Source organism: Crocodylus siamensis, chromosome 2, assembly GCF_052110815.1.
Source record: "Crocodylus siamensis isolate JL-2025a chromosome 2, ASM5211081v1, whole genome shotgun sequence".
NCBI classification, from domain to species: Eukaryota; Metazoa; Chordata; order Crocodylia; family Crocodylidae; genus Crocodylus; species Crocodylus siamensis.
Window position 1 is genome coordinate 5,882,406 of NC_143396.1, and position 22,731 is coordinate 5,905,136.

General features: G+C 54.7%; 1 protein-coding gene across 2 annotated transcripts; it reads right to left on the reverse strand.

The window, feature by feature from the left end:
• Window positions 1-2,540: 2,540 nt before the first annotated feature.
• On the reverse strand, window positions 2,541-21,467 carry MAVS (mitochondrial antiviral signaling protein). 2 transcript variants are annotated; one of them, XM_090035069.1, is made up of 7 exons: window positions 21,347-21,467; window positions 15,656-15,788; window positions 15,360-15,534; window positions 13,278-13,504; window positions 11,841-12,465; window positions 10,307-10,644; window positions 2,541-9,193 (listed from the first exon to the last, which is right to left on the reverse strand). In XM_090035069.1, exons 2-7 carry the CDS (start codon window positions 15,773-15,775, stop codon window positions 8,369-8,371), a joined length of 2,310 nt encoding a protein of 769 aa, XP_089891195.1. In that variant the 5' UTR covers window positions 15,776-15,788; window positions 21,347-21,467; the 3' UTR covers window positions 2,541-8,368. The 2 variants fall into 2 exon arrangements, with proteins under 2 accessions (XP_089891195.1, XP_089891194.1); XM_090035068.1 differs by lacking the exon at window positions 21,347-21,467 and adding an exon at window positions 21,040-21,151.
• Between the last annotated feature and the right edge of the window lie 1,264 nt (window positions 21,468-22,731).

The window sequence follows — 22,731 nt, forward strand, 5'->3', positions numbered from 1 at the left end:
GATCACCCGCCTATCTTCTGGCATGGATGCTTTGCCCCAAAGTTTGGTGTTATCGGCGAACTTGGTCAGTCCACTCCTGACTCCAATGTCCACATCGTTAATGAAGATGTTGAACAGTATGGGTCCCAGGACAGAGCCTTGAGGGACCCCACTGGTCACAGGGCACCATGATGAGTGACTGCCATCAATCACAACCCTCTGAGTCCGACCACGGAGCCAGTTTCCCAGCCAGTGGATCGTGGTGGAGCCAAGGCCACAACTGGCCAGTTTGGCCAAGAGGTGATCATGGGATCCCAGATCAAAAGCTTTTTTGAAGTCAAGATATATGACATCAATCTCTTCTCCCTTGTCCAGGTGATAGGTCACCTGGTCGTAGAAGGAAATGAGATTGGTCAAACAAGACCTACCCGCAACAAACCCGTGCTGGCTATCCCTTAGGATGTTAGGTGTTTGCATGATAGGAGAGAAGAAAGCTCCCTTCGAGGCCAAGGAAGCAAAGCCTTGTCTTTCCAGTGCAATCAAAGCATAATGCACAGGAGCTGAAGACAGCAGACATCTGTACCCAGCAGGAAAAGGGTGGTGAGAGCAGAATGTGCTTAATAAGGTGGTCAGGACTCGTAGTAGAGATGATATCTTTTATTAGACCTGATAAGGTGGTCCATGGGAGCACGGTGGGCAGGACTGCTACGAACAGACTGTTCTCTCTGGGGCTGCTTGGCAATACAGGGTGCTGTGGCCAGAACCTGGCCTGCAGATTCAAGGGAGCAAAGAAGTGGGGGGTTCCCACACCAAGCTGGTTGCCCTCAGGTGGAAAGTCACTGGACGTCGCCTTGCTGCACTTCCCAGACACCTTCCTGCCACCCCTCCTTCTTTTCCTTTTGCTGTCAAGGATAACAGATGTGGGGTGTCAAGGACACCCCCAGTGTCCCTGACAACTTGCAACCAAAAGGCAAGAGAAGTAATGAAAGGCTCTCACTGAGTCTCACCTTCAAAGGAAAAGGCAAGTGTGGGGGGAGTCTGACCCACGCCATGGGGATGTCACTTGCAGACCCTCTTCCTGCTCAAGGAGACCTTGATGGTGACATAGTTCTTCAGCCTTCCTCCTGGGCTCCCTGATCCGCTAGGCTGGATCCTAATGGGTTATCTAGTGGGTTGCAGGCTGGATTGCAGCTACACAGTGCTCAGTATAACCTTGGAGAACACCTATATGGGGCAGGTACCAAGTTAAAAGTTTCCAAGCTGCTGGAGGCTACCTTCTTCCAAGAAGGGGCCAGTGCCGTTGAACCCAGTGTACTCCATATCTACACCTACCAAAAATGAGGCTTTATCAAGTCTCCTTTCCTGGAATCCCATTCCAAAATCTTGTCCCACTCTTCCAAGTACAGACAGGGTGCCTGACATAGTGGATGAGCTGCTGTTTCTGTCCCTCACATGCTTGTAGGCTGCCTTCCAAGTCTTTGGTCTTGGCTGGTACCACACCATGTCCCATTGCTGGCCCTGCCCAGCCAAATCACTAGTGACAGTGTCCTATACGTCATAATTTCTGTGCCTATTCCTGAAGGAAGCCTGCACTTTGACCTCACCTCACAGGGCAGGACCTCTGCACAGGCCCCAAGACAAGTGCGATGCATAGGCCATCAGCAAAGATGTTAACATCTGCATTTGAGCCACCTGGTGTTGATGCCTGGAGCATCTAAGCAGAGGGGAAGAGCATGGCCAAGAGCCAGGATATAAACAAGCTGTCAGCCAGCTCCCAGTGGCCAACTGGGAAGGGTGTGAAGTATTGTGGGAAGGTGAGGGACCAACCACCAACACGTCTGAGCATGTACCTGAACAATCTTCAGAAGTGATTGCTCCTGGGTAAACATTCTGGATTCACTTTGACACAAGGGTGTTGGATGCATCATGCAGACACTGCTTTTTCCCCAGAAGCAAAGGTTTCATTCAGGCTATTATAAAATGATCGTGTAGACTTGCCATACGATGGGCTGAGGACGAGGAATACAAGAAAATTAACTCAAATAACTTAATTCCCAATAGACTTGATTATAGGCAAGATCCAGACCTTGGTTAAATTGCACTAGATACAAAATTTACCTGTAAGGAGGTATTTTGTGTCAGCCAGTTACAAAGCCAAACCGTGCAGGGCTAGGGCCTGGCCAACCCAGCCCCTTGCAAGATGTCATTAAAACGCTGGCAGCTCTCTCACCAAAGGGGTGGAAACCCTGCCCCACACAGTGGATCGGGCCCTTGCCACGCCTAGCCCATGCACCGGATCCAGCCCACGGATGGACCTGGCACCACCCACTTGGCCCACAGGGCAAAGAAGCTGGGACAGGATTGGCCAGATCAATCAATCTTTATCTGGAAAGGTCCTGGGACTGCGAGTTAGACGCCAAGACGTCTAGTCGCAGCTCCATCACCACTTCAGTTCCATGCTAGCACCTGATGAGCATCCCCCTCCGTCCCAGAGATGCTCCAAGAGCCAGACCGCCTCCTCCGTGCTGAAGGAACACACATAACAGCATCACAACCCAAGCTTAACTTGAGAAACTATTTTATTGTTATTTATCCTGCCAAGGCATCTTACAAAACACTCTTGTCGTGAGAGCACGGCTTCCCCTCGACAGGCACCTCTCACTGTGGCTTTACAGCAGCCTTGTATGAAAAAAATAAAATCCCATGCTGCCTAAAGCAAAGGTGCTTGTGCACTTTTACCCTGTTCAGTGACTACAAAGCAACTGTTTCATGGAAAATAGATCTATCCTGCAAAAATAACCGCAAACTACAAAGGACTGCAAAAATACAATTAAAAAAAAGCATGGAAGCAAAGAATGAGAGGAGGCCAGTACTTGGTCTGAAGAGTTGTCTGACTGGTGGAGCATGAGACACTCCAAGGATGTGCTGTGAATTATGTTGGAGAAAGTCACCGTGTAGATAAATATACACTCCACCTCCTTAGCACACTGATTTTTAACATCTCAGCTTGCTTTCACATGGCCAAATGCACTCTCTCCCTTGCAAAGCTCATCCCTGGCTTCCAAAGAATTGACTTCTCCCTTTGAGTTCCCTCTTTATGGTAACAAACATCAGTTTCTCATAATTAGAGGTAAGGGATTTGAGAAGTTTGTGCCATTTGGGGGTAAAGAAAAGCTTCCAGGATGAAGTTACTCTAGAAAAAATCTGCATTTCCTTGCACGGGTAGCTTTCACACAGCATGCCTTACTGCTTAGAAAGAGGGACTGAGAGTCCGGACTCCTGGGCTCTCTTCCTAAGCCTGGTACAAGCCCCAGTAATTGCTGAAGGGGGATAACAGCTGCACACCTCACTCAGCCAACAGGAGGCTGAATTTATTCACATGTGGAAGATGCACAGAAATTCTCAGAGGCGCTACACAAGTACAAACATTTACAGCCCAGCTCTATGCTGCAAAGTGACTGTGTAACAGCACAGCCGCATGGGCTCCCATTTTACTGTGTCAATCACCTGAGAGCAAAGTCTTCTCCAGTTGGGAGTGAGGAGGGCTTCTCTCTCTGCCAGCCCTGCAACCCCAGCTGGGCTCTGGAAGTTGAGCTGGGCTTGAGCATCATTTGCAATTTGCAGACCTGCGATTCCACTGCTGATGCGAATCGGGCTAGACCCCAGCGCACGCTCCTCCTAAGATGCAAGACCAAACCCATCTCGTAAACCAGGTGGGAGTCACAAAACACTGGGGACACCAGGGTTACGATCTGCACAGGTATTAAGGTGCCTCAAGAGGCTGATAGATTTTTATTTTTTTTGGAAATCCCAGTAGGGACAGTGGGAAGCCATTTACTGGCTTTGGAAATCTAGCCCCTTGCGGGGGAGGGAATGGTTACCATTTATTTTCTGACCATTACAGAGCAGGTCGGTAAGTGCCATGAGCAGTATCAGAGATGGGTGGATCTAGGATTTGGAGAAGGAAGGTGTAGATGGCAAGGTGTGTCATCATCACATATACCACAGCACATATTTTTCTCCAGGTGAAAAGAAACTAGAAGCTTTACTAATATGCAAGAGCCCCAGGGCTGTAATACTCAGTTCAAGATCAAAGCAAAAACAAATATCACTTTATTGGATGAATTAAAAACAGTCTGCAGAGCTGTGAAACAGGAGCTATATTACCAGGAGCCGCTATCAGACAGCTCAACTGCAGAAGAGAGGCTGGCTTGATTAGTGGACCATCAAGGAGAGAGGGTCAATCACACTGGTACAGTGAAGAGTTTAGCAGGAATCCAGTAATTTAATGAGCCATGAATTCAACAGATGCTGTCATTGCTGCCTAAATAGAAATGCTGCTGCCACCACCAGGCAGATGGTTTTAAACTTTAGATGGAGCAGGAATTAACAGGAGGGGCAGCTGCGCCAGGCACCCCCCTGGATCTGCCCCTGGTAGCAGACTTCCAGCATTGTGATGATGACCTGGCCTCACCACTTCCCCCTCCATGCTGACACACTGGGTACTACACAATTTTAGCTGCCCTCCCTCACATTGTCATCTCACTGGTCTCGCTGAAGACACAAACGTATCCCACACTGGCTGAGACAATGATGGCTAACCCTGCGGGCAGGCATGCTGTAAATTAGGCTCAGCCCTCTCCCTGTGTGCCGCTCAGATCCCTGCCCCAGTGGTGTACCTGATGGGGGTTTGCGCTCCGAATGCTGGAGTGGAGGCAAGGGGAGGAGCAGATTTGATCCTCTGGCTGTGTGGAGCAGGTGTCACTGCTAAGAGCCAAATTAAGCCTTCCCTGGCCCTGTAATTTTACATGGCAAGGACCCAAAGCCCTGAATGCAGCAGGGTGTGACCTGCCCTTCCCTCCCATGACAGCTTTCAGAGCTCCTCCCAGTGAGGTCCTGCACTAGTTTCAGCCGCCTGAGTAAGGACTAGTTGGGAGGGGTGAGCAAGGTACGCCCATTTCCAACCCTCCATCAGTAATGGGGGGTGTCAGTGACCTGCTCCAGGAAGCTCTGCCCCCTCCTCTCCTCCCCTGCTCTCATCTCCCTTCCCCTGGCCCTATGTCCCTCCTGCCCAGGGAGCCTCCAGCTGCTGAGGCTGGGGCTCCAGGACATGGAGTAAGGGATCTCTGTGCTGCCGTCCAGCTCAATTCGTGACAAGATCCAAGAACTCAAAGAGCAAGAAGGGGTGAGGAGAAGGACAGGCCCTTTCAGCAAGAGACAACACAGCCCAGCCAGAGGGAGGAAATGGCTCTGGGAGTTGGCGCTTTCCTCCATACACCCTTGGGCTGAATCAGCACTGACACAGTTCCCCCAGGCCATCACCAGCGGGCAGCTGGCGAGGGACCCCTATGAAAGCGCTGGAGGTTCTCAGCTCAGGCCCGCAACACTTCATCCAGGAGCAGCCCCAAAGCCTCTTGACCCGACTCGACCGGATCTGGTCGAGGGGAGGGAAGGGATAAGCAGTGCTGGCATTCCTGCTCTGGGTTCAAGGAGCCACACCAGTGCAGGCCCAGGCAGCAGCCACATTGACAAGCCTGGGAGGCGAGCAGGAGGAGGCGGCAGCTCTACCCCCCTGGGACCACCCAGGCCTGTGTCACAAAGGGGTCAGTCAAGGTTAACAACAGGGTCGGGTCCCCACCTTGGCTGTCCAACTTAAGAGCCCGGGCACCGAACCACCCAGAAGAGACCAAACCTTTCACCTTCCACTTCCTGGAAGTGGCTTCTCCAGGTGTCCCACCGCCGCAGCATCACGGAGAATCCTGCCCTGCAGCTGCTCCGACATTGATCATTTACTGTATTTTCTCATGCAGAACATGCACTTTTCCTTGCAAACTAGCGGGTGTGAGAAATAGGGATCCTCGGGTGCCAGATTTGGCAGCAGGAGAGCAGTGCCTGCTGCCCACCTCCTCTGGTCCCCTCTGCAACCCCACCGCAGCCTCCCCTCCTACTCCGGCAGGACTCCAGCTTCACTCCAGCTCCATCCCCAGCCCAGCAGCAGTGTTGGCAATGACAGCTCTGGCAATGGCGCCAGGGTCCAGCCATAGCTGCCACCACTGCAACAACTGTTATGCTGCTGGGCTGGGGCTGGGGCCTGCTGGAGCTGCAGGGTCAGCTGCAGGGAGGAAGGGGGGAGAGGGAGGCAGCTGCAGCTCCAACAGCCTCCTACCCCCTCCTCCCCCCCACCCTGCTGCCAGTTCATACCTGAATCCAAGACAAGGGGTTTTCCCTGACCCATGTTAAATGGCGGGGAGGGAAACCTCATCTTGGAGAAGTAAATACATTGCCTAGAAGTACCTCATTTTGAAGCGGTTCCAAGGGGTGCAACTAGGGGGTGCTCAGTCCAGGGACCCTGCTCCCCTGCCTCTGGGGTGCACAGGCAGGGGGGTAGAGCGCAGCACACAGCCAATGCTCACATGTATGCCTGGCTGTCCCCAGGGCTGGAAAGCAGGAAACCCCGTGTGGGTCTCTGCATCCGGTCTCCCAATGAGACTGTCCTTGGCAATCTCTGGAGCCCAGCAGTTGTGCAAGGCACTGAGGCCAGAGAGAGGAATTGCTTGCACACCTCCCCGCCCACCTCCAGAGCCAGAGGCCCTGAGGCCAAGCACATTGGAGAGCGCATGCTGGCTGTCTGCCCCGCTCTTCCTCACACCCCCATAGTTGGGGGGAGCAAAATTGCAGGACTGAGCAACCACCTATGTGCCCCTGGCTGGAAAACATGTTGCTCTGTGCCATCACGGTGATTTGAAGCAGCCGGGGGCAGAGGGAGATTGGCACATCCATATGCTGGGCACTGTGCTGCAGACGCTAAAGCAGGAACCTCGTGCCATCAAGGCTTGAGGGGCAGCTCTGCCCTCAATGCTGAGGTCTCTGTGCCAAAAATGCTAAGATGATGCAACAGGGAAAAGACAGCCACATCATGGCTGGGGCACTAGCAGAAAGACCAGTCCCTCATTCCTTGAGTCCAGCTGAAGGATGCTTTAGTTAACCATCACCATGAAGGGACTGGAGCTCTTTCATTTTCCCTCCCCAGGTAAGGAAAGCCTGAATCTGTACACTGGGGAGCTCTATGGAGATTCACACCCAGGCCAGTCAGCACAGAGGCTTGGTCTCTCCAGGCACTGCGCTCGCTTGCAAGTGATCCAACTTGCAGACGGAGGCCACAGAGCGCGGCATGGTGCAAGTATGCTCAGGGGAGGGAGACAGGTCACAAATTAGCAGCACTCCCTGCAGGCCAGTTTCCTGGATGTTGAGGGGACATCCCACTAACAGAAGAAGCTGACTTTGCCAGAGGATGGAGCCCTCGTCCCAGCCTGGAACAGGGCCAAGCTGCACATTTCATCCCCCATGATCCATTCAAGCCATGACCCCTCTACCAGGAGTACCAAGGATGGGCCAATGGAGGTGGCACTGTAAGACACGCACCCCTGCCCCACAGGAGATCAGAGGTCACTTCTTGCACAGGGAGGAATCAAAAAGCCATCAGATACTAATGACTGTGTTCCCAGTCCTGGACAGAGTCTCACTGGTGAGGTACAAGGCAAGGGTGGAATTCACCCCAGAGGGCATAAGTGGCTTGGCACATGGCCTAGCATCACCTATGCCCTTGAAAGAAGGCATTAAGTGGGATCTGACTGGCACACAGAGCCCTCCTCCACACTGAGCTCAGCAGGGCGGAAGATCCCGCAGGGCAGACAACAGGCCCCATCCAAGAACGGGAAGGACCGGAGAGTTGCCACCCTGACAGCAAACAGGAAGCCAGAAGAGCTCAGCTCCTCTGACCTCCCACCATGGGAGGGAGAACTGGAGACCCCAGCTTAGGGGCCAGGCATTAAGGGGTCCCCACATACCCGTGTCTTGACATCAAGCAAAACCTCGCACCGGGGACCAGCAACATCTCGATGTTCCCAGAAATTGGCTTCGGCAAACAACACAACACTCCTCCTGGCGCTGGCAGAAGGCATCCGGGAATTCCTTAGAGACATGTGGGACGACTTGCGAAGAAGCACGGTGTCCCCATCACAGCCACCCCCTGGCAGGGGCAGACCCTGAGCACTGCCAGAAGGGAGGGGCAAATTTTCTTCTCCAATGAGGGTCCCACTGGGTGGGTGGGGGTATGAGAGAGCTGCCTACAAGATGGCAACCAGGGAAGAGAAGCAGGTAGAGTATCAATAGAGTCAAGCATCTGAGGTGGCAGGATTCCTCCCTCCAGATAAGATTTAACAGAGCTTCCCAAAGTCCCCCTCTCATGCCTAAGCCGTACAGCCGCTGGCTGAAATGCTGCCGAAAGAGAAAGGAGCCATCTGCATACACGGCTAAGCGTGGCATTCACCCAAGTCTTAGCGGCCAGAGAGGAAGTGATATTCTTCCATCTCCCTGCTGCGCTCCTCTGCTAATTATTCAGATGCTTGTACAGCATCAAGCCCGCAACAGAAAAGAAGGCAACGGCCATGGCTAGCCCCAAATAAGGAGAGGCATCCTCGGCACCGTCTCCTCTTGGTTGGTTTGCATTGTGGCCCGAATCTCTCGGAGGTGCCATGGGACTCCAAGGACCACTGGGCTGCATGCTACTGCCTGCCTCGTGGCTAGGACGTCCTCCAGACAGGTCAGGAGAGGCTGATGCAGGAGAGGTCTTGCAGGCGCTGTCCCTGGGGTCGACAGCATCCTCCAGCTCCACATCAGGATCGTTCATCACGTGGATCTCGTGAGTTCTCACATCGGCGGCGTCCCAGCTGCTGCTCACTGATCGATAGGTGCTTTGGCCAATCTGGGGAACCTCATCTTTCTCAGGGCCACTGACAGCTGTCGAAGGCAGTTGGCGTGGCTTTGAGAAGGACGAAGAATGACTTTCTTCTGGCTGAAGGTTGCAGGCGCCTCCAGGGTCAGAGCTGGCCGTGCTCAAGTTGCTCATCATGATGGGGTCACTGAGGAGAAAGCGGTCTGACCTCCCAGAATACTCAGGGTCTGTGTCTCGCGAGCTAGGCTGCTGGCACGCTGGCTGCTCCGGGAGCTCGCTCAGTGTGGAGCAGAGCGTGCCTGGCTTGCTGAGCTGCTCTTCCTCCCTGCTGGAAAACACCTGGTAGCTCCTAGAGATGTCTGGCATGGTGTTTCTGGTCATGCCAGCTGCGTTCTGCGGGCTGGTGTTTCTCATGCTCCAAGAGATCTCTGGCTTGGCTTGATTCGCATCCGAACGAGGGGGCTGTGGGGTTTGAACCACCTGCAAGGGACGGCAACAAAGGGGATCATTCAGATCACAAATCAAAGTGCCACTTGGTGAGTGCCCACAGCTTCCGCACTCAAACCACACTGCAAGAGGCTAAGCAGCTCAGGTCATGCAGCTCAGCCCATGCAGCTAAGAAACAGGTCACCTGCAGTACCCGGCCTAGGAGAATGGGGCACAGCCGGTGCTGCATGGCTGGAAGGATGGCGAGCAAAAAAGGAGAGGAGATTATCAGGGCTCTGACGAAGCCTGTGGGATGGGGACAGACCAAGACAAGAACAACTGAAATGATCCATATGCCAAAGGGGATGACTGACAAGGAAAAGTGAGAACAGCTATGAAGCGGCTTGGCAGCTGACTGGGGGCTGGTCCTGCCTAGTCACACCTGGGGCTCCAGTGGAACTGAGGCAGCTGGTACCAGCACTGGCAAACAGTTACCACTGGGCCAGGAAGGGGATTTAGTGCAATGCAGCTGGACATAACCAGGAGCACCAGGATTAAGAGGGGGCATTTCAGGCTGCATAAGAGGGAAAGCTTCCTCTGAGTGATATCTAATAGGCTGTGGAAGGACCCTGAGGAAGCCAGAAGCCTCACCACTCTGAACACTAACAGCAGCAAAGCACACTCGACAGGATGTTGCAGGGATCACCCCTCTGCCAAGGAGCAGACAGACTAACTGATCTACCCGATAAGCCTTTCCTACCCGTGGGGTGTGATCCAAAGCCCTCTGGAGTCTGAACAGGAAACTTCCCATTGACTCAAGTAAGCACTGGACCAGGGCCCTAATGTGGAGAGGCCTGATTCTCCCAGCAGGATTTCAGTCAGCTGCACAGATGTCTCCATCATACTCATTAGCCCAAGGGCCTCTTTAAAATGCTCATGACAAAATGCTGGGGCAGAGCAGAAGACAGACCGCACCCCCGCCTCCCAAAACAAGCCACCTGCTTCAAGTCTGAAACTTCAGGAGGAAAAGATTGAGGACTGGGAGGACCTGGCTGAACAGGGAAGCATCAGGCAGAGATGTCATTATCCAAAGCATCCATCCCTACTGAGGCTAAAAACCTAGAGAGCAAACCAGGTGGGATACTCCACACACAGGAGACAACCTACCTCCTTCTGGGGCAGCACAGAGAAGTTGCTGCTGCTCTTCCCCACCCCTGGCAATTTGGTCTCTTGGATCGGAGTCTTCATCTTATCCAGGGAGCTGTCGCAGGCCACATGCACTGAGCCAGAGGACAACGGTGAGCGAGCTGCAGAAGAGGGGAAGCTGCTGGCATCCGGAAACTCCCCAGCAAGACCAGAATTAGAGAGGTGCAGAAGCTTGGCTGTGCCGGGCACGCCAACAAAGGGCTGGGATTTGGCTAGAGGAGCATTACTGGGAACAGGAGTAGAAGTCAATTGCTGGGGGTCAGCTGCAAGAGCAGGGGTAGTGGTGTGATGCTGAAGGTCTGGGTAGAGACAAAGTACAAGATTCATTAATGGGGGAGAGGTCTCCGAGGAAGGGGCGCTTCAAATCCCCGCAACACAAACGCTAGGTTGGTCTGGACAACCGTCAGGTTCTCTCCAGCCCTGCAGCGCTATGAAAGCCCCTGTTTGAGGGTACACATCCAGGGCAGGAGCAACTTCTCTCTTACTGGCCTCCTCTCTGCTTATGAAGTCCCACTTTTTAGATTTCTGATACCCCACTAAGCAGCAGGAGGCTGCTCCAGATATAAGGAAGAACAAGAGAAAAGTCATAAAGAAGGGTAACACTGAAAGGATTAGAGCACCAATGCAGACCTGGGCAAACAAGGGGCTTTTCTGCATGCTGGGCAAACTAGAGGGATGGAGGGGGATGTTGCTTTGTTTGAGCCAGAACAAAATGTTTCATTTTGTTATACAGAGAGGGCAGGGTTTTTGCTTTAAAAATGTATATACACCAGTATATATATATTTTTTTATATATATAAATTTAGGTAAATTTTGTAAAGAAACACAGGGCATTTCAAGACAAAACCAACCCCCAAGCGCTCCATTTCAAAACTATCGGTATGAAGCGCTCCCGCTCTTCCACCTTATATCTGGAATTTTGGGCTGACACAATTCAACCTGACCTCACGCAGTTCAACCCCATCTTAGCTCATAAAACATTTGAGCAAAAGATGTCACCCAGGTCTACTTGTGATGGGAAGTACAGGGTGACGGGGGCACAAGCAAAAGCTCCATGAAGCCAGTGGATAGCCACCCCGCACAGACTTCAAGGAGTTCTGGGTCAAGCCCCATGATCTCAGAGGGGAATAACATCCCTCTGCTATCCCTAATCTCCAAGCAAGGCTTGACCCCTTGGCCTGGAACGTGGGACAGGTCTGGATGGGACAGGGAGCACCAAGGCAGGACAGCTCACCTCACAGGCTGTCTGACCACGGTCAGCAGGAGCCAAGACCATGTCAGGGTCCTGCCCTGGGAGGTGCCTAGTGCTAGGGATTCAAAGCAGCTGGTTCTGCACATAACAGTGCTACAATAGTGAAAAGTCCTATCCTGCCTGGCTGCTCGTCACCCAGGATGGCTCTGGGCACAGGGAGCATCTCAGCCCTACCATGAGCTATGCTCCCCTCTCAGTCACAGCGAGTCCCCTGCCAAGAACCTCAGAGGAGGGAAGACCCACCTGTGTCTCCTCCACCGTCTTGCAGCATCTGGGCCTGTTTCTGCTCCACATCGAACTGCTTCTGAATCAGCAAAGGGCTGCGCACATCCACCATGCTGCATGCCACATTCTCGTTCACATAACCTGCCAGAGCCTGGCGCTTATCCTCCTGGAGTGAGTCTCCAGCCAGCGGCCCGCCCCCCTGGCCCTCTCTGGCCACCCCTGCTGGTGAAGGGGAGCAGTCAATGGAGACAAATGAATCCTCTTCCGGCTCGTTCCGGCCAGCGCTGGGGCTCTTGGCAGATCTTGGCTCCTCCCTTGGTGCTGATGGACCCGTCACCAGGACTTTGCTACCCGCCCCCGAGCTCAGGTGATTCATGTTCCCAAAATACCCGTTGTTCACACAGACTGGCTGCTGCTGGCGACTGGGCCAGCTCTGGGTCTGCTCACTGGGCATATCCAGCTCTACAAGCTCTGCTTGTCCTGCTAGCACCTCCCTACAATCCTGCTGGCTTTCCAGGGGAGGTAGGCTGATGTTTCCGGGGTCGCTGCCTCTATGGGAGGCCTGCACAGCCCCAACTGATATGTTTCTCATCTGCTGGGGACTGACAACCTGCCGTGGAGGGGCTGGAGTGCACTCTGGGACCTGCGAAAAAGGGTGAGATTAGATCACAACGTCAGTGCTATTTGTGCCTTGCTCGGGCATGGGGTTCCTTGGGACGGAGTCTGGCTAACACCCTGTTCCCTTCTTCACTTCAGTCAGATGGGCAAGGATCCTGGGGACCCTCTGAAATGCTGCCCACTGCAAGTTCTCCCTGCCCTGTGCTGCCTGGGTACCTCAGCCCTTCTCCAGAAACAGGGCAGCTCGGAGACAGAGAGGATAACTATACAAATGAGTTCAGGAGAGATGCCACAGATCAGTGGATGTGGAGAGAAAGGGCATGTCTCCACCCCCACAACAGCAATGAACAGCTTCCACATGAATACCATGAGCATGCCGAGCATACCTCCTCCCAACGCTCCAGCGAGGCAGCTCCTAGGTGTCTCTCCAACACCTCAGACTCAGGCATCCTCTTAAGAGCAGCTAGGTGGGTTTGGGACTTGCCTGATGGCTCTTGCTGACTTCCCTGGCCCCAGAGGTGCATGCGAGACCACCTTCTAACTGAGGGAACTAGCATGGGCCAGGAGTGTTTGGCGCATGCCCCAAAGGATACCCTGCACACCCGTTCCCACTATGGAGAACAGGAGACAAGGGCAACTCCTGAGAAACCAAGGGAAAAGAAGTCAGCTGGCAGGGCCAGGCATCAGGGAGTGGCATCTCCAATCTGCATGCCCCACCCCACAGGAGACTTCCAGCCAGGCAAAGCCGGAGGGAATCCAGCCCCACATGCACCATACGATTCAGTGAGGAAGTCAGGCCCAAATCCAGACCAAGAGGCAACTCCGTGAGCAGCAGACCTTCTCCAGCATCTCCACCATCGGATCCCTGCAGCCCTCTGCAGCACTGTCAGTGCCCACGACAGAGGAGGGGCAAGATGCAGGTGTCACCGGCTTCCTGGGCAGCGGAGAGGCGATGCCAGGCTCCTGAGAGCCAGGGCTCTCAGCGGGTGGGGGGGTCCGGCTGCACGCCAACGAGGAGCTGGATGGGGATCTGGTCGCCTGATGAGAGGATGGAACAGCAGGACCTAAAAGGAGAGCGAATGCTCGCATGTGGGCAGGGACAGGGAAAGAGCAAACAGGAGGCCTGTGCAGGCAGGTGCAAAGGCAGGGCTGGTGCAGCCTTGAGCAGAAGGGCACCAGCCTGCTGGGAGCAAGGCCTGCACTGGCCACGGATGTGCCGATACTGGGACAGGCCCCTGCCCATAGAAAGAGGAGTGCATGCTCCTGACAGCTCTGCCAAGTCAGACAGTGACGGGCAGGAACAGCCAGTGCGGAGACAGGGGGACGTGGGCCCTAGGGACTACCCTGAGACCCACAAACTCATCTCAGGCAGGCTCCAGCCAGCTCCTGACACAATGCACCGTGGGATCAAACACACCCTTAGGCAGGGCAACCCAACAGGCCCAGAAACCACGTCAGAAAAGCCAGGACCTACTGCCTGCTAGTGGCAGCCTCTGCCCTCCCACACCCCTGCTCAGCCAGCTTGCCTGCCTTTCCACCCAGCTTCCTCAAAGGGGCAGGGCTGGGAAGAGAGGTCCCTTCCAACCCTACTTTTCTGGGAATCTAAAAAACAGGCTAAAGACTGGGATTCACCAGCCTCGGGGATGGGAAGGAAGGACGATTCAGGCTTCAGTCCTGGCCTCTCCAAGTACTTTCCTCACACAGGCTCCCCCTGCCAGCCAGGGACTGTGGCAGAAAGGGAGGCAGCATCCCTCGATGATCTCCCGAGGTCCCTTCCAGCCCTAATGTCTATAAAATCTATGTCTATGAAATCCCAGTGCAAGGGAAAGCAACTGGGCTCAGCAGAAGGCTGGCCCAGTGGTGCCAACACCCGCCCGGGATGTTTGGTGCCGTTCTCCTCCTCCCTGCTCTACCACCGGCTTCCTCTGCATCCCCAGGCACGCTGCTCAGGGACAGGATTTCCAGGGGGTCCATCCACCCCCGGCAGGAATGAAGCCCAGACCCCTGTAAACCCACGCAAGCGCTGATCCCACATACATGCACCCAAATCCCTCTGGGAAAAGTATACTTCCCTGCTTCACTGAACCACAAACAGGCAGGCTGGAAGGGACCTAGGGAAGCACTCGTATTACACCCCCTGGCTCCAGTCTAAGTGGGATTAGTCCAGTCTAAGCCAGCCCAGCTAAGCATGCGTAACCTGCTCTTAAACACCCCCAGCAACGGAGCCTGCGCAGACCAGCCTCTCTCAGCACACAGAGAATAACCGGGGGTTTATCTTCCAATGTCCCCACACCAACAATGGCAGATGCCAGGGAATGGGTCACACTCTAAACCAGCAAGTTATGTATGCTCTCCCTTTAAAGCACCCACCCCAGGCTGCCTTTGGAGGCAGTGGGTCTCAGCCCAGCAGGAATAACAAGCTTCTGCCATGGCTAGAGAAAAGCCACAAGGTGCCTAGCACTTGATTTCTTGGGACAACAAATTGCAGAACAGGAACAGAAATGCAGGTGACAGGGTCATAACCAGGCTGCCAAGGAAGTCTCCATGCAGCACCCACCACCCCTTCAATGCACCTAAGGAGCCAGAGGATGCCATCCAGTGAAACTCTACTTGGAGATGTGTACAGACAAGGGAAAGGACGACAGACGTCCCCCTGGCCAACGTCTCCTTCCTAGTCAGGTAGATAGATGCTGGCCAGGACCTGGGCCAGAAGGAGCATGGCCAGAAGGTCCAGATGCTGGGCTACATGGAGTAACCACTGGCATGACCCAGTACAGTCCTGCTTTTTGCGTGCGCATGGAAGACAGTATGTGAAGGACTGTGGGGGCTGCACATCCCATGGTACCAGAGTCCACGCGTGCCTCTTGGAGGCCCAGGGGTCAAGGACAGCCTGCAGCAAGGCACCACGGAGCCACTTACGAACTTGCATCGCCTCGTACACCCGCTGCACCTCCTCTTCCAGCACCCAAAAGTTGGCCTGATGGAGGGCGTTGAGGAAGACTTCCACCCATCCGTTCCGGCGCCTCAGGAAGTCAATGAAGTCCCACACGGCGATGTGGTTCCCCTTGCTGTTCAACACGGCTCGAATTTCCTCCTGCCCAACAGGACAAAGCAGAGGAGCAGGGGTCTGTCAGCTACTGGAAAAGGCTGGGCAGGGCTCTGGGAGCAGCTAAGCAATCCAGAGAGAGCAGCCCAGAGACATAAATAAAACTTACCACATCTGGAACAGAGAGGGATCCTGACACGAAGGGAAGCATCTGTTCCACGCGGATGACGTGGAACTTGGACATGTTTTGCTTAATGTACTTATAAACCTCATCCTCGGCAAATGTCATCTTCCTTCAGATTCTAGGGGAAAAAAAGACCCAATGAATGTAACTTCCCCCCAACTTCCCCCTCCCTATGGCAGGGATTCACGTGCTTTCCTATTGCAGGCCGGGACCTTCATCAAATGGATGGTCTCAACAGAGAATAAACCTACTGCCCTTGCAGACAGCAGTTCCCAGCCTGATAATAATTAGAATGGCTCAAAGTATTTTATTAGGGTGGAGATAGAGGAAAACCCACGAGAAGCTTTCCGACTAGGAGGGTAGTCAAGCATTGAACAGGATGCCTAGAGATGCGGTGGGCTCTCCACCGTGGGAAGTTTACAGGAGCAGGTTAGATAAACACTGGACAGGGAATTTTAGTTCACGCATGCGGCCAGGAAAACAGCCATGCAGCATGGAGAGCAGCTCCCTGCAGGTAAATCTATGGAGGGGAAGGAGTATAGGGAAGAGAAGGGATATGTGGGATGCAGATTGAGCTCCCCATGGTGAGGGAGGAAGTAGGGCTGGGGGTACTGCCCAGCCAGGGCAGTGAATGGGACCCAGGGCTGGGGCAGGGAGCAGGATGGATCCATAGGAGGCTTGTCCAGGGGGCCTGAGGAAGGCAGCTCCCCACTACTGCATGTACCCCCCAGAGGAGGCATGGAAGGGCATGTGCCCCCCCCCCTCCAGATTTGTGCACAGGGTAGATGCGGGCTGCTCACTGTGTGCCCAAAAAAAAAAAAGTTGCATTTATGTAAAGGCATTTTAAAGTAAATCAATTATCAGATCAGCATCGGCCGATATGATTGGTTAATAATCAACTATTGGTATCGGCCAAGAAAATCTTTATTGGTGCACCACTGCATAGCACCCTTACCTGCCATAGGCAAAGTACGGGGGACAATAGTGACCAACATCCCGATGCTGCAAAGGTTGTTAATATACGCTCAAAAGAGCCCAGGAAGAGGACCATGCCCTCCACTACAGAGGAAGGCAAACTCCCCCACAGTCTGTACCTAACTGCCCATGGGGGGGAAATCCCTTCCTGACCCCAAATCTGGTGATCAGTATGACCTGGAGCAGAGAAGAAAAACCCTGCAGTGAGAAACCTCTGGGTTTGAGTCCCAGCAGGAGCATTTGGCACAACCCAGTCAAAAGAAGATGGTGATGACCTATTCTCCACGGCCAGAGGGGACAGCACAAGATGTCATGGTCTTGAATCACAACAGGAAACATTTAAATTGACTTTTAGAAAGACGTTTCTTGCTCTGAGGGTGGTTCAGCACTGGAACAGATACCTAGAGAAGCTGTGAAATCTCCATCCTTGGAAGTTTTTAAAAGCAGGTTAGACAAGCGCTTGACAGGGATGGTTTAGACCAGGGGTGGGCAAAATACAGTCCACGGGCCACATCCAGCCCACCAGTTGATCGTACCCAGCCCATTGGCAGCTGCAAAGTAATAGGATCAAGCCCAGAGAGAGCCATCAGTTCTGGCTGTTGTGTCATGCCAGGCGGGCAGGCACATCTGGTACTGTCCTGGCCCTGTCCACAGCTTACACCAGCTCCTGCCCCACGTGCCAGAAGCAGTGCTGGGTACACGCTAGCATCAGCTCTGGACGCTCACCGCAAGTTCCCTCCAGGGATCGGGGCAATTGCCTGGGACCACAGCTGACACATTGATGGAGCAGTGCCACCTGCGCACCCGGGAGGCTGCCCCCATCCCCACTGGGAAACAGCCGCCTGCATCCGCACCTGATGCCAGCACTTGCCTGCCACTGCTTCCGGCGTGCAGGCTAGGAGCTGGTGCAAGTTGCGGGGCCATGTCATGCCGTAGGAGCAGGGCAGAGAGGTGGAAGTAGGTGGGGAAGGAGGGAAAAGGGGGAGACGGTGAGAATCAGCCCTGCCCATGATGAGCAACAGCAGCCAGTGCTGGGCACTGCGCAAAACCAGGAGCTGGCAGTGGGCATGCTTACAGCCATTCTGGCTGTGGCTACCCGAAGCCCAAGCATGGGCTGCCCTATGGCTCCTTCTGGCTGCTGCCCTGCCCTGCCTTGGGCCTGCAGGGTGGCGGCACAGGAGAGGAGCCACAGGGCAGCCCCAGGGTGGGCTTTGGGCAGCCACAGCCAGAAGTGCCCTGGAAGCAGCGAGTACACCCACTGCTGGTTCCTGCTTTTCCCCAGCACCGCCTGCTACTGCTCATCACGGGTACCTCATTTCTCAGTCTCTGTCTGCCCCTTTCCTGCCCTTTCTTCCCCTAACCATCCTGCAGCTACAGCACAGCCCCACAGCTTGCATCAGCTCCCAACCCATGCATGTGCAGCAACCAGTGCTGGGTGGGCGCCAGCACCAGCTGCAGACACAGGTAGCAGCTTCCCCCTGGAGATCAGGGCGTCTGCCTGAGCCTCTCCTTGGGGTACAAGGGCAGGCTGGAGGCTGAAGCTGCTGCCCACACCCACACCAGCTCCCCCTACCTCTACCCCTCCACATCCACAGCCCCATCCCACAGTGAGGTTTGGTAACCTATTGTGGGGTGTGGAGGGGAGGGAGTACTGACCCAGCCCATGACAGCTCCCCAAAACTCCCTATGTGGCCCTCGGGCCCAAATAATTGCCCACCCCTTGTTTAGACCAAGTAGATCCTGCCCTGAGCAGGGGTTATTTGGAAGGGATGACCTCCCAAGGGCCCTGCCAGTCCTATTCTCCTATGATTGAAATAAACAGCTTTCAGTCAGACCAATGAGTTAACTACCGTATGTTGCAGCACCATGTTTACTAAATATCTACTGCTATAGCAGGAACATAGGCTCACATGTGGGATATAACACCAAGGGCACTCTGCTTAGACTCAGATCCAGTGTCTCAATAAAGATGACCTTTCTCTTTCATACATGTTGTGCTGCAGAGGCAAATAGGAGCTACAGTCAGGTTAGAAAGAGGAGCCTGATCCAAGCGACTGCAGCCTGGAGTCTGGCAGCTCTGCAGGAGCTCCAGCTTGCACAGAGGCCTGCACGGGCAGCGGCTATAGCAATTCAGCAATAGTTTCACTTTCTGCTCTGAAGCTCCAGGGAACACAAGGAAGGAGGATGCAAAGCTTCTGGTTAGCCCTGGAGGTCTCTCGCAGGGGGATCCCTTGTTCACACACCACCAGGACTTACCTAGGCTCTTTCAAGAGGCAGCAGCACACACGGGACTAAAGGAGCAATGGTTTGCTGCTGTCAGGGAGCCAAATTCATCCTCCTCCTCTTACATCACTACAAAGGGCCTGTAAGCAAGGCAATGCACCCAGTGCTATGCCACCAGTGCCAGGGGCCTCCTCACCAGGTGCAGCATGAAGCACGTGCCCCGTGCTGGCCCCCTGAGCGGCATGTGTGGCCGATCCAGCCTGCAGCTTGCTGGGCATGTGGTCCCTCGCACACAGGGCGCACACTACCCACAATGGCATAGTGGACACTGTGGACGCAGTGGACACTGTGTCCCAAACTGGACCCATGGGCTGCCTGCAGTCTGCGCAGTGTTGTGTCCAGTCTGCATGCCACATGCAGAAGGGGGCTGGGGTTGGGGCATGATATCAATCCAGATCATACACTGCCACAGGCCATATGCCTGACACCACTGCCCCAGCCCACAGCAGCTGGGAACCAGCCTAGTTTACACCAGGGAAGAACTGGTCCCCATCAGGACAGAATCAGGGATACCCAAGTCCCTTCTCTGCAGCCCTGTGGGGCCGAGGCACAAACTGAATCATAAAATCCTAGAGAAGTGATGCTGGAAGGGACCCCCAGAGGCCACATCTAACCCAACCTACTGCCTGAGGCAGGATCAGCCCTGTGCAAACCATGCCATAAGGAAAACTCTCCATCAGACTGCCATGAAATCTGAATGAACACGAGATATAACACCCGAACCTGCCACCGGTGAAGGGGGTGCCAGGCACCCAAAATCCTGCTGCCATGACACGCCGTCAGTACACACTCAAGCAATCCCACGTAGAGGGCCGTGCCCCTGCTACAGAGGAAGGCAAAAACCCCCAATCCGTACCAACCTGACCAGCAGGTAAAAGTCCTTCCTGACCCCAGCTACAGTGCTGGTCTGACCCTGAGCGGAGACGCAAGACCCTATAGCCAGAAACCTCCGGCTTTGGTCCCATAGGAGCACTGGCACCGCCCAGTCTAGTCCCAAGCCCTGGCTGCCAGGGCAGCCCGAAAGACACTGGAAGGCTGTCATCACATCCCCTCTTCAGGGCCTTTTTTTGCAAGCTGAACGTGCCCAGCTCCTGCCGCCCACCTGCTCCCGGGGACACCCCAGGCCTCTTTCAAGCCAGGAGCCCAGAGTGCAGGGAGCCTCCTGCTGGGCCCGGCTTCCCCAGGCAGGTGTCCCCCCACCCCCCCGCAGGGAGAGCTGCAGCGCACTGCAGGCGCGGGACCCAGCGTGAGCAGGAGGAGGGGGCAGGGTACATGTGGGGGGGTGTGTGTCTCTGTGTATGTGTCTCAATGCGTGTGTGTGTCTGTGTGCATGTGTGTGCGTATCTGTGCCTGTGCATGTCTGTGTGCATGTCTCTGTGTGCAGTGTGCATATCTGTGTATCAGTGCATGTCTATGTGTGTGCGTCTCAGTGTGCATGTCTCTATGCACGTGTATCTGTGTATGTGTATCTGTGGGTATCTGCATGTGTTTGCGGGTTCCTATGTGTATGTCTCTATGAGTGCATGTGTGTCTCTGTGCGTGAGTGTCTGTGTGTTTGTCTGTGCACACGTGTCTTTATGCATGCAGATGTCTATGCATGTGTCTCTGTGTGCATGTGTCTGTGTGTCTCTATGCATGTTTGTGTGTTCCTATGTGTATGTCTCTATAAGTGTATATGTGTGTGTGTTTGTGTCTCTGTGTGCTTGTGTCTGTACACGTGTGTCTCTATGCATGCAGATGTCTATGCATGTGTGTCTCTGTGTCTGTGTGCGTCTCTGTGCGCGTCTCTATGCATGCAGGTGTCTGTGGGTAGGTGTGTGTGTGTTTCTGTGTGCATGTCTATGCATGTGTGTGCATCTGTCTGCGCGTGTCTATGCGTGTGTATTTGTGTGGCTACGTGCATCTATCTATGCATGCGTGCGTGTTTATGTGTATGCCCGTCTCCGTGCGTGTCTATCTGTGTGCGCATGCGCGTGCAGGGCCGTGCACAAGCTCGGTGGCTGGCCGGCCGGCCGGCCTCCCCCCAAGCGCGGGCGCTCCGGTCCGCTGCCCCCCCCCAGCGCCGGACGCACACGCGGACGCACACGCATACACCCCCCACCCCCCCTCACCTGCCGGCGGCGGCGGCGCACGGACCCGGCAGCAGCAGCGCAGCCCTCGCGCCTCGCGCGGATGTTCTGAGCCCGCGCCCTGCCCGCGCCCGCCCATTGGCTGCTCCGCCTGCCTGTCCGGGGGCTGCTTGCAACAGCTTCCTGCTGCTGCCGGCCTGCTCTCTCCTGCCCCTCCCCCCGCTTCCTGCCCCATGGCCTCCCCTCCCCCTCCCCCTTCCCGTCACTGCTCACCCTGCCGCCCTTCTCCCCCTCCTCCAGCTCCTCTCTCCTTGCCCTTTGTGGGGGCCAGGCCCTGATGTGGGTTTACCAGAGGGCAGGAGGAGACTGCCCGTTTCCTTGACTCTGTGCAGAGGGGGCACAAGGCCGGCTGTTAAATCCTTGCCAAGCACCCCGACTCCTGAGCGGCGCGGGACGGTCTCCTCTCAGTCAGGCCCCGCGGACCTCTTGCCCGCTGGTGCCCTGGCAGCGGAAAAGTAGGTTGCCCAGGGAGGTTTCCCTAGATTTCATAGACATTAGGGGCTGGGAGTGACCTCGCGAGATGACGCCCAAAGGGCAGGAAGTCGGCTGGGGTCAGATGATCCCAGGAGGATGAGCATCCAAACACCTTTTGAATGAGTCCGGGGTAGGTGCTTGCACCACCTCTGGGGCGAGTCTGTTCCAGGCCCTGGACACTTGGACGATAAAGAAGTTTCTCCTGATGTCCAGTCTGAATCAGCCTCCCAGAAACTCATGGCCGTTTCATAGATTTCATAGACATCAGGGCTGGAAGGGACCTCGGGAGATCATCGAGTCCAGCCCCCTGCCCAAAGGGCAGGAAGTCAGCTGGGGTCACAGGATCCCAGCAAGATAAGCATCCAATTTACTCTTGAAGGTGTTCAGTGTAGGTGCTTGAACCACCTCCGCTGGCAGACTGTTCCAGACCTTGGGGGCTCGGACAGTAAAGAAATTCTTCCTTATGTCCAGCCTGAAATGGTCTTGCAGGAGTTTGTGACCGTTCGACCTCGTCATCCCTTGGGGCGCTCTGGTGAACAGATGTTCCCCCAGATCCTGGTGGTCACCCCTGAGAAACTTATAGGTGGCCATCAGATCACCCCTGAACCTACGTTTTTCCAGGCTAAGGAGTCCCATATCTCTCAGCCTATCTTCATAAGATCTGTTTTCCTGACCTCTGATCATGCGCGTGGCTCTCCTCTGGACTCTCTCAAGCTTCTCCACATCCTTTTTGAATTGTGGAGCCCAAAACTGGACGCAGTACTCCCGCTGCGGCCTCACCAAGGCCGAGTACAAGGGGAGAATGACGTCCCGGGATTTGCTCGGGAAGCATCTATAGATGCAAGCCAGCATTTTGGTCGCTTTACTAGCCGCAGCATCGCATTGCAGGCTCATGTTCATCTTGTGGTCAATGATGACCCCCAAGTCTCTTTCTTCTGTAGTGCTATCCAATGTAGCACTGCCGAGCCTATAAGGGTGCTTCAGGTTTTTCCTCCCAAGGTGGAGAACCTTGCATTTTTCGCTGTTAAACACCATCAGGTTCTCGTCTGCCCGTTTGCTGAGCTTGTCCAGGTCAGCCTGGATCACCCGCCTATCTTCTGGTGTGGATGCTTTGCCCCAAAGTTTGGTGTCATCGGCAAACTTGGCCAGTCCACTCCTGACTCCAATGTCCACATCGTTAATAAAGATGTTGAACAGTAT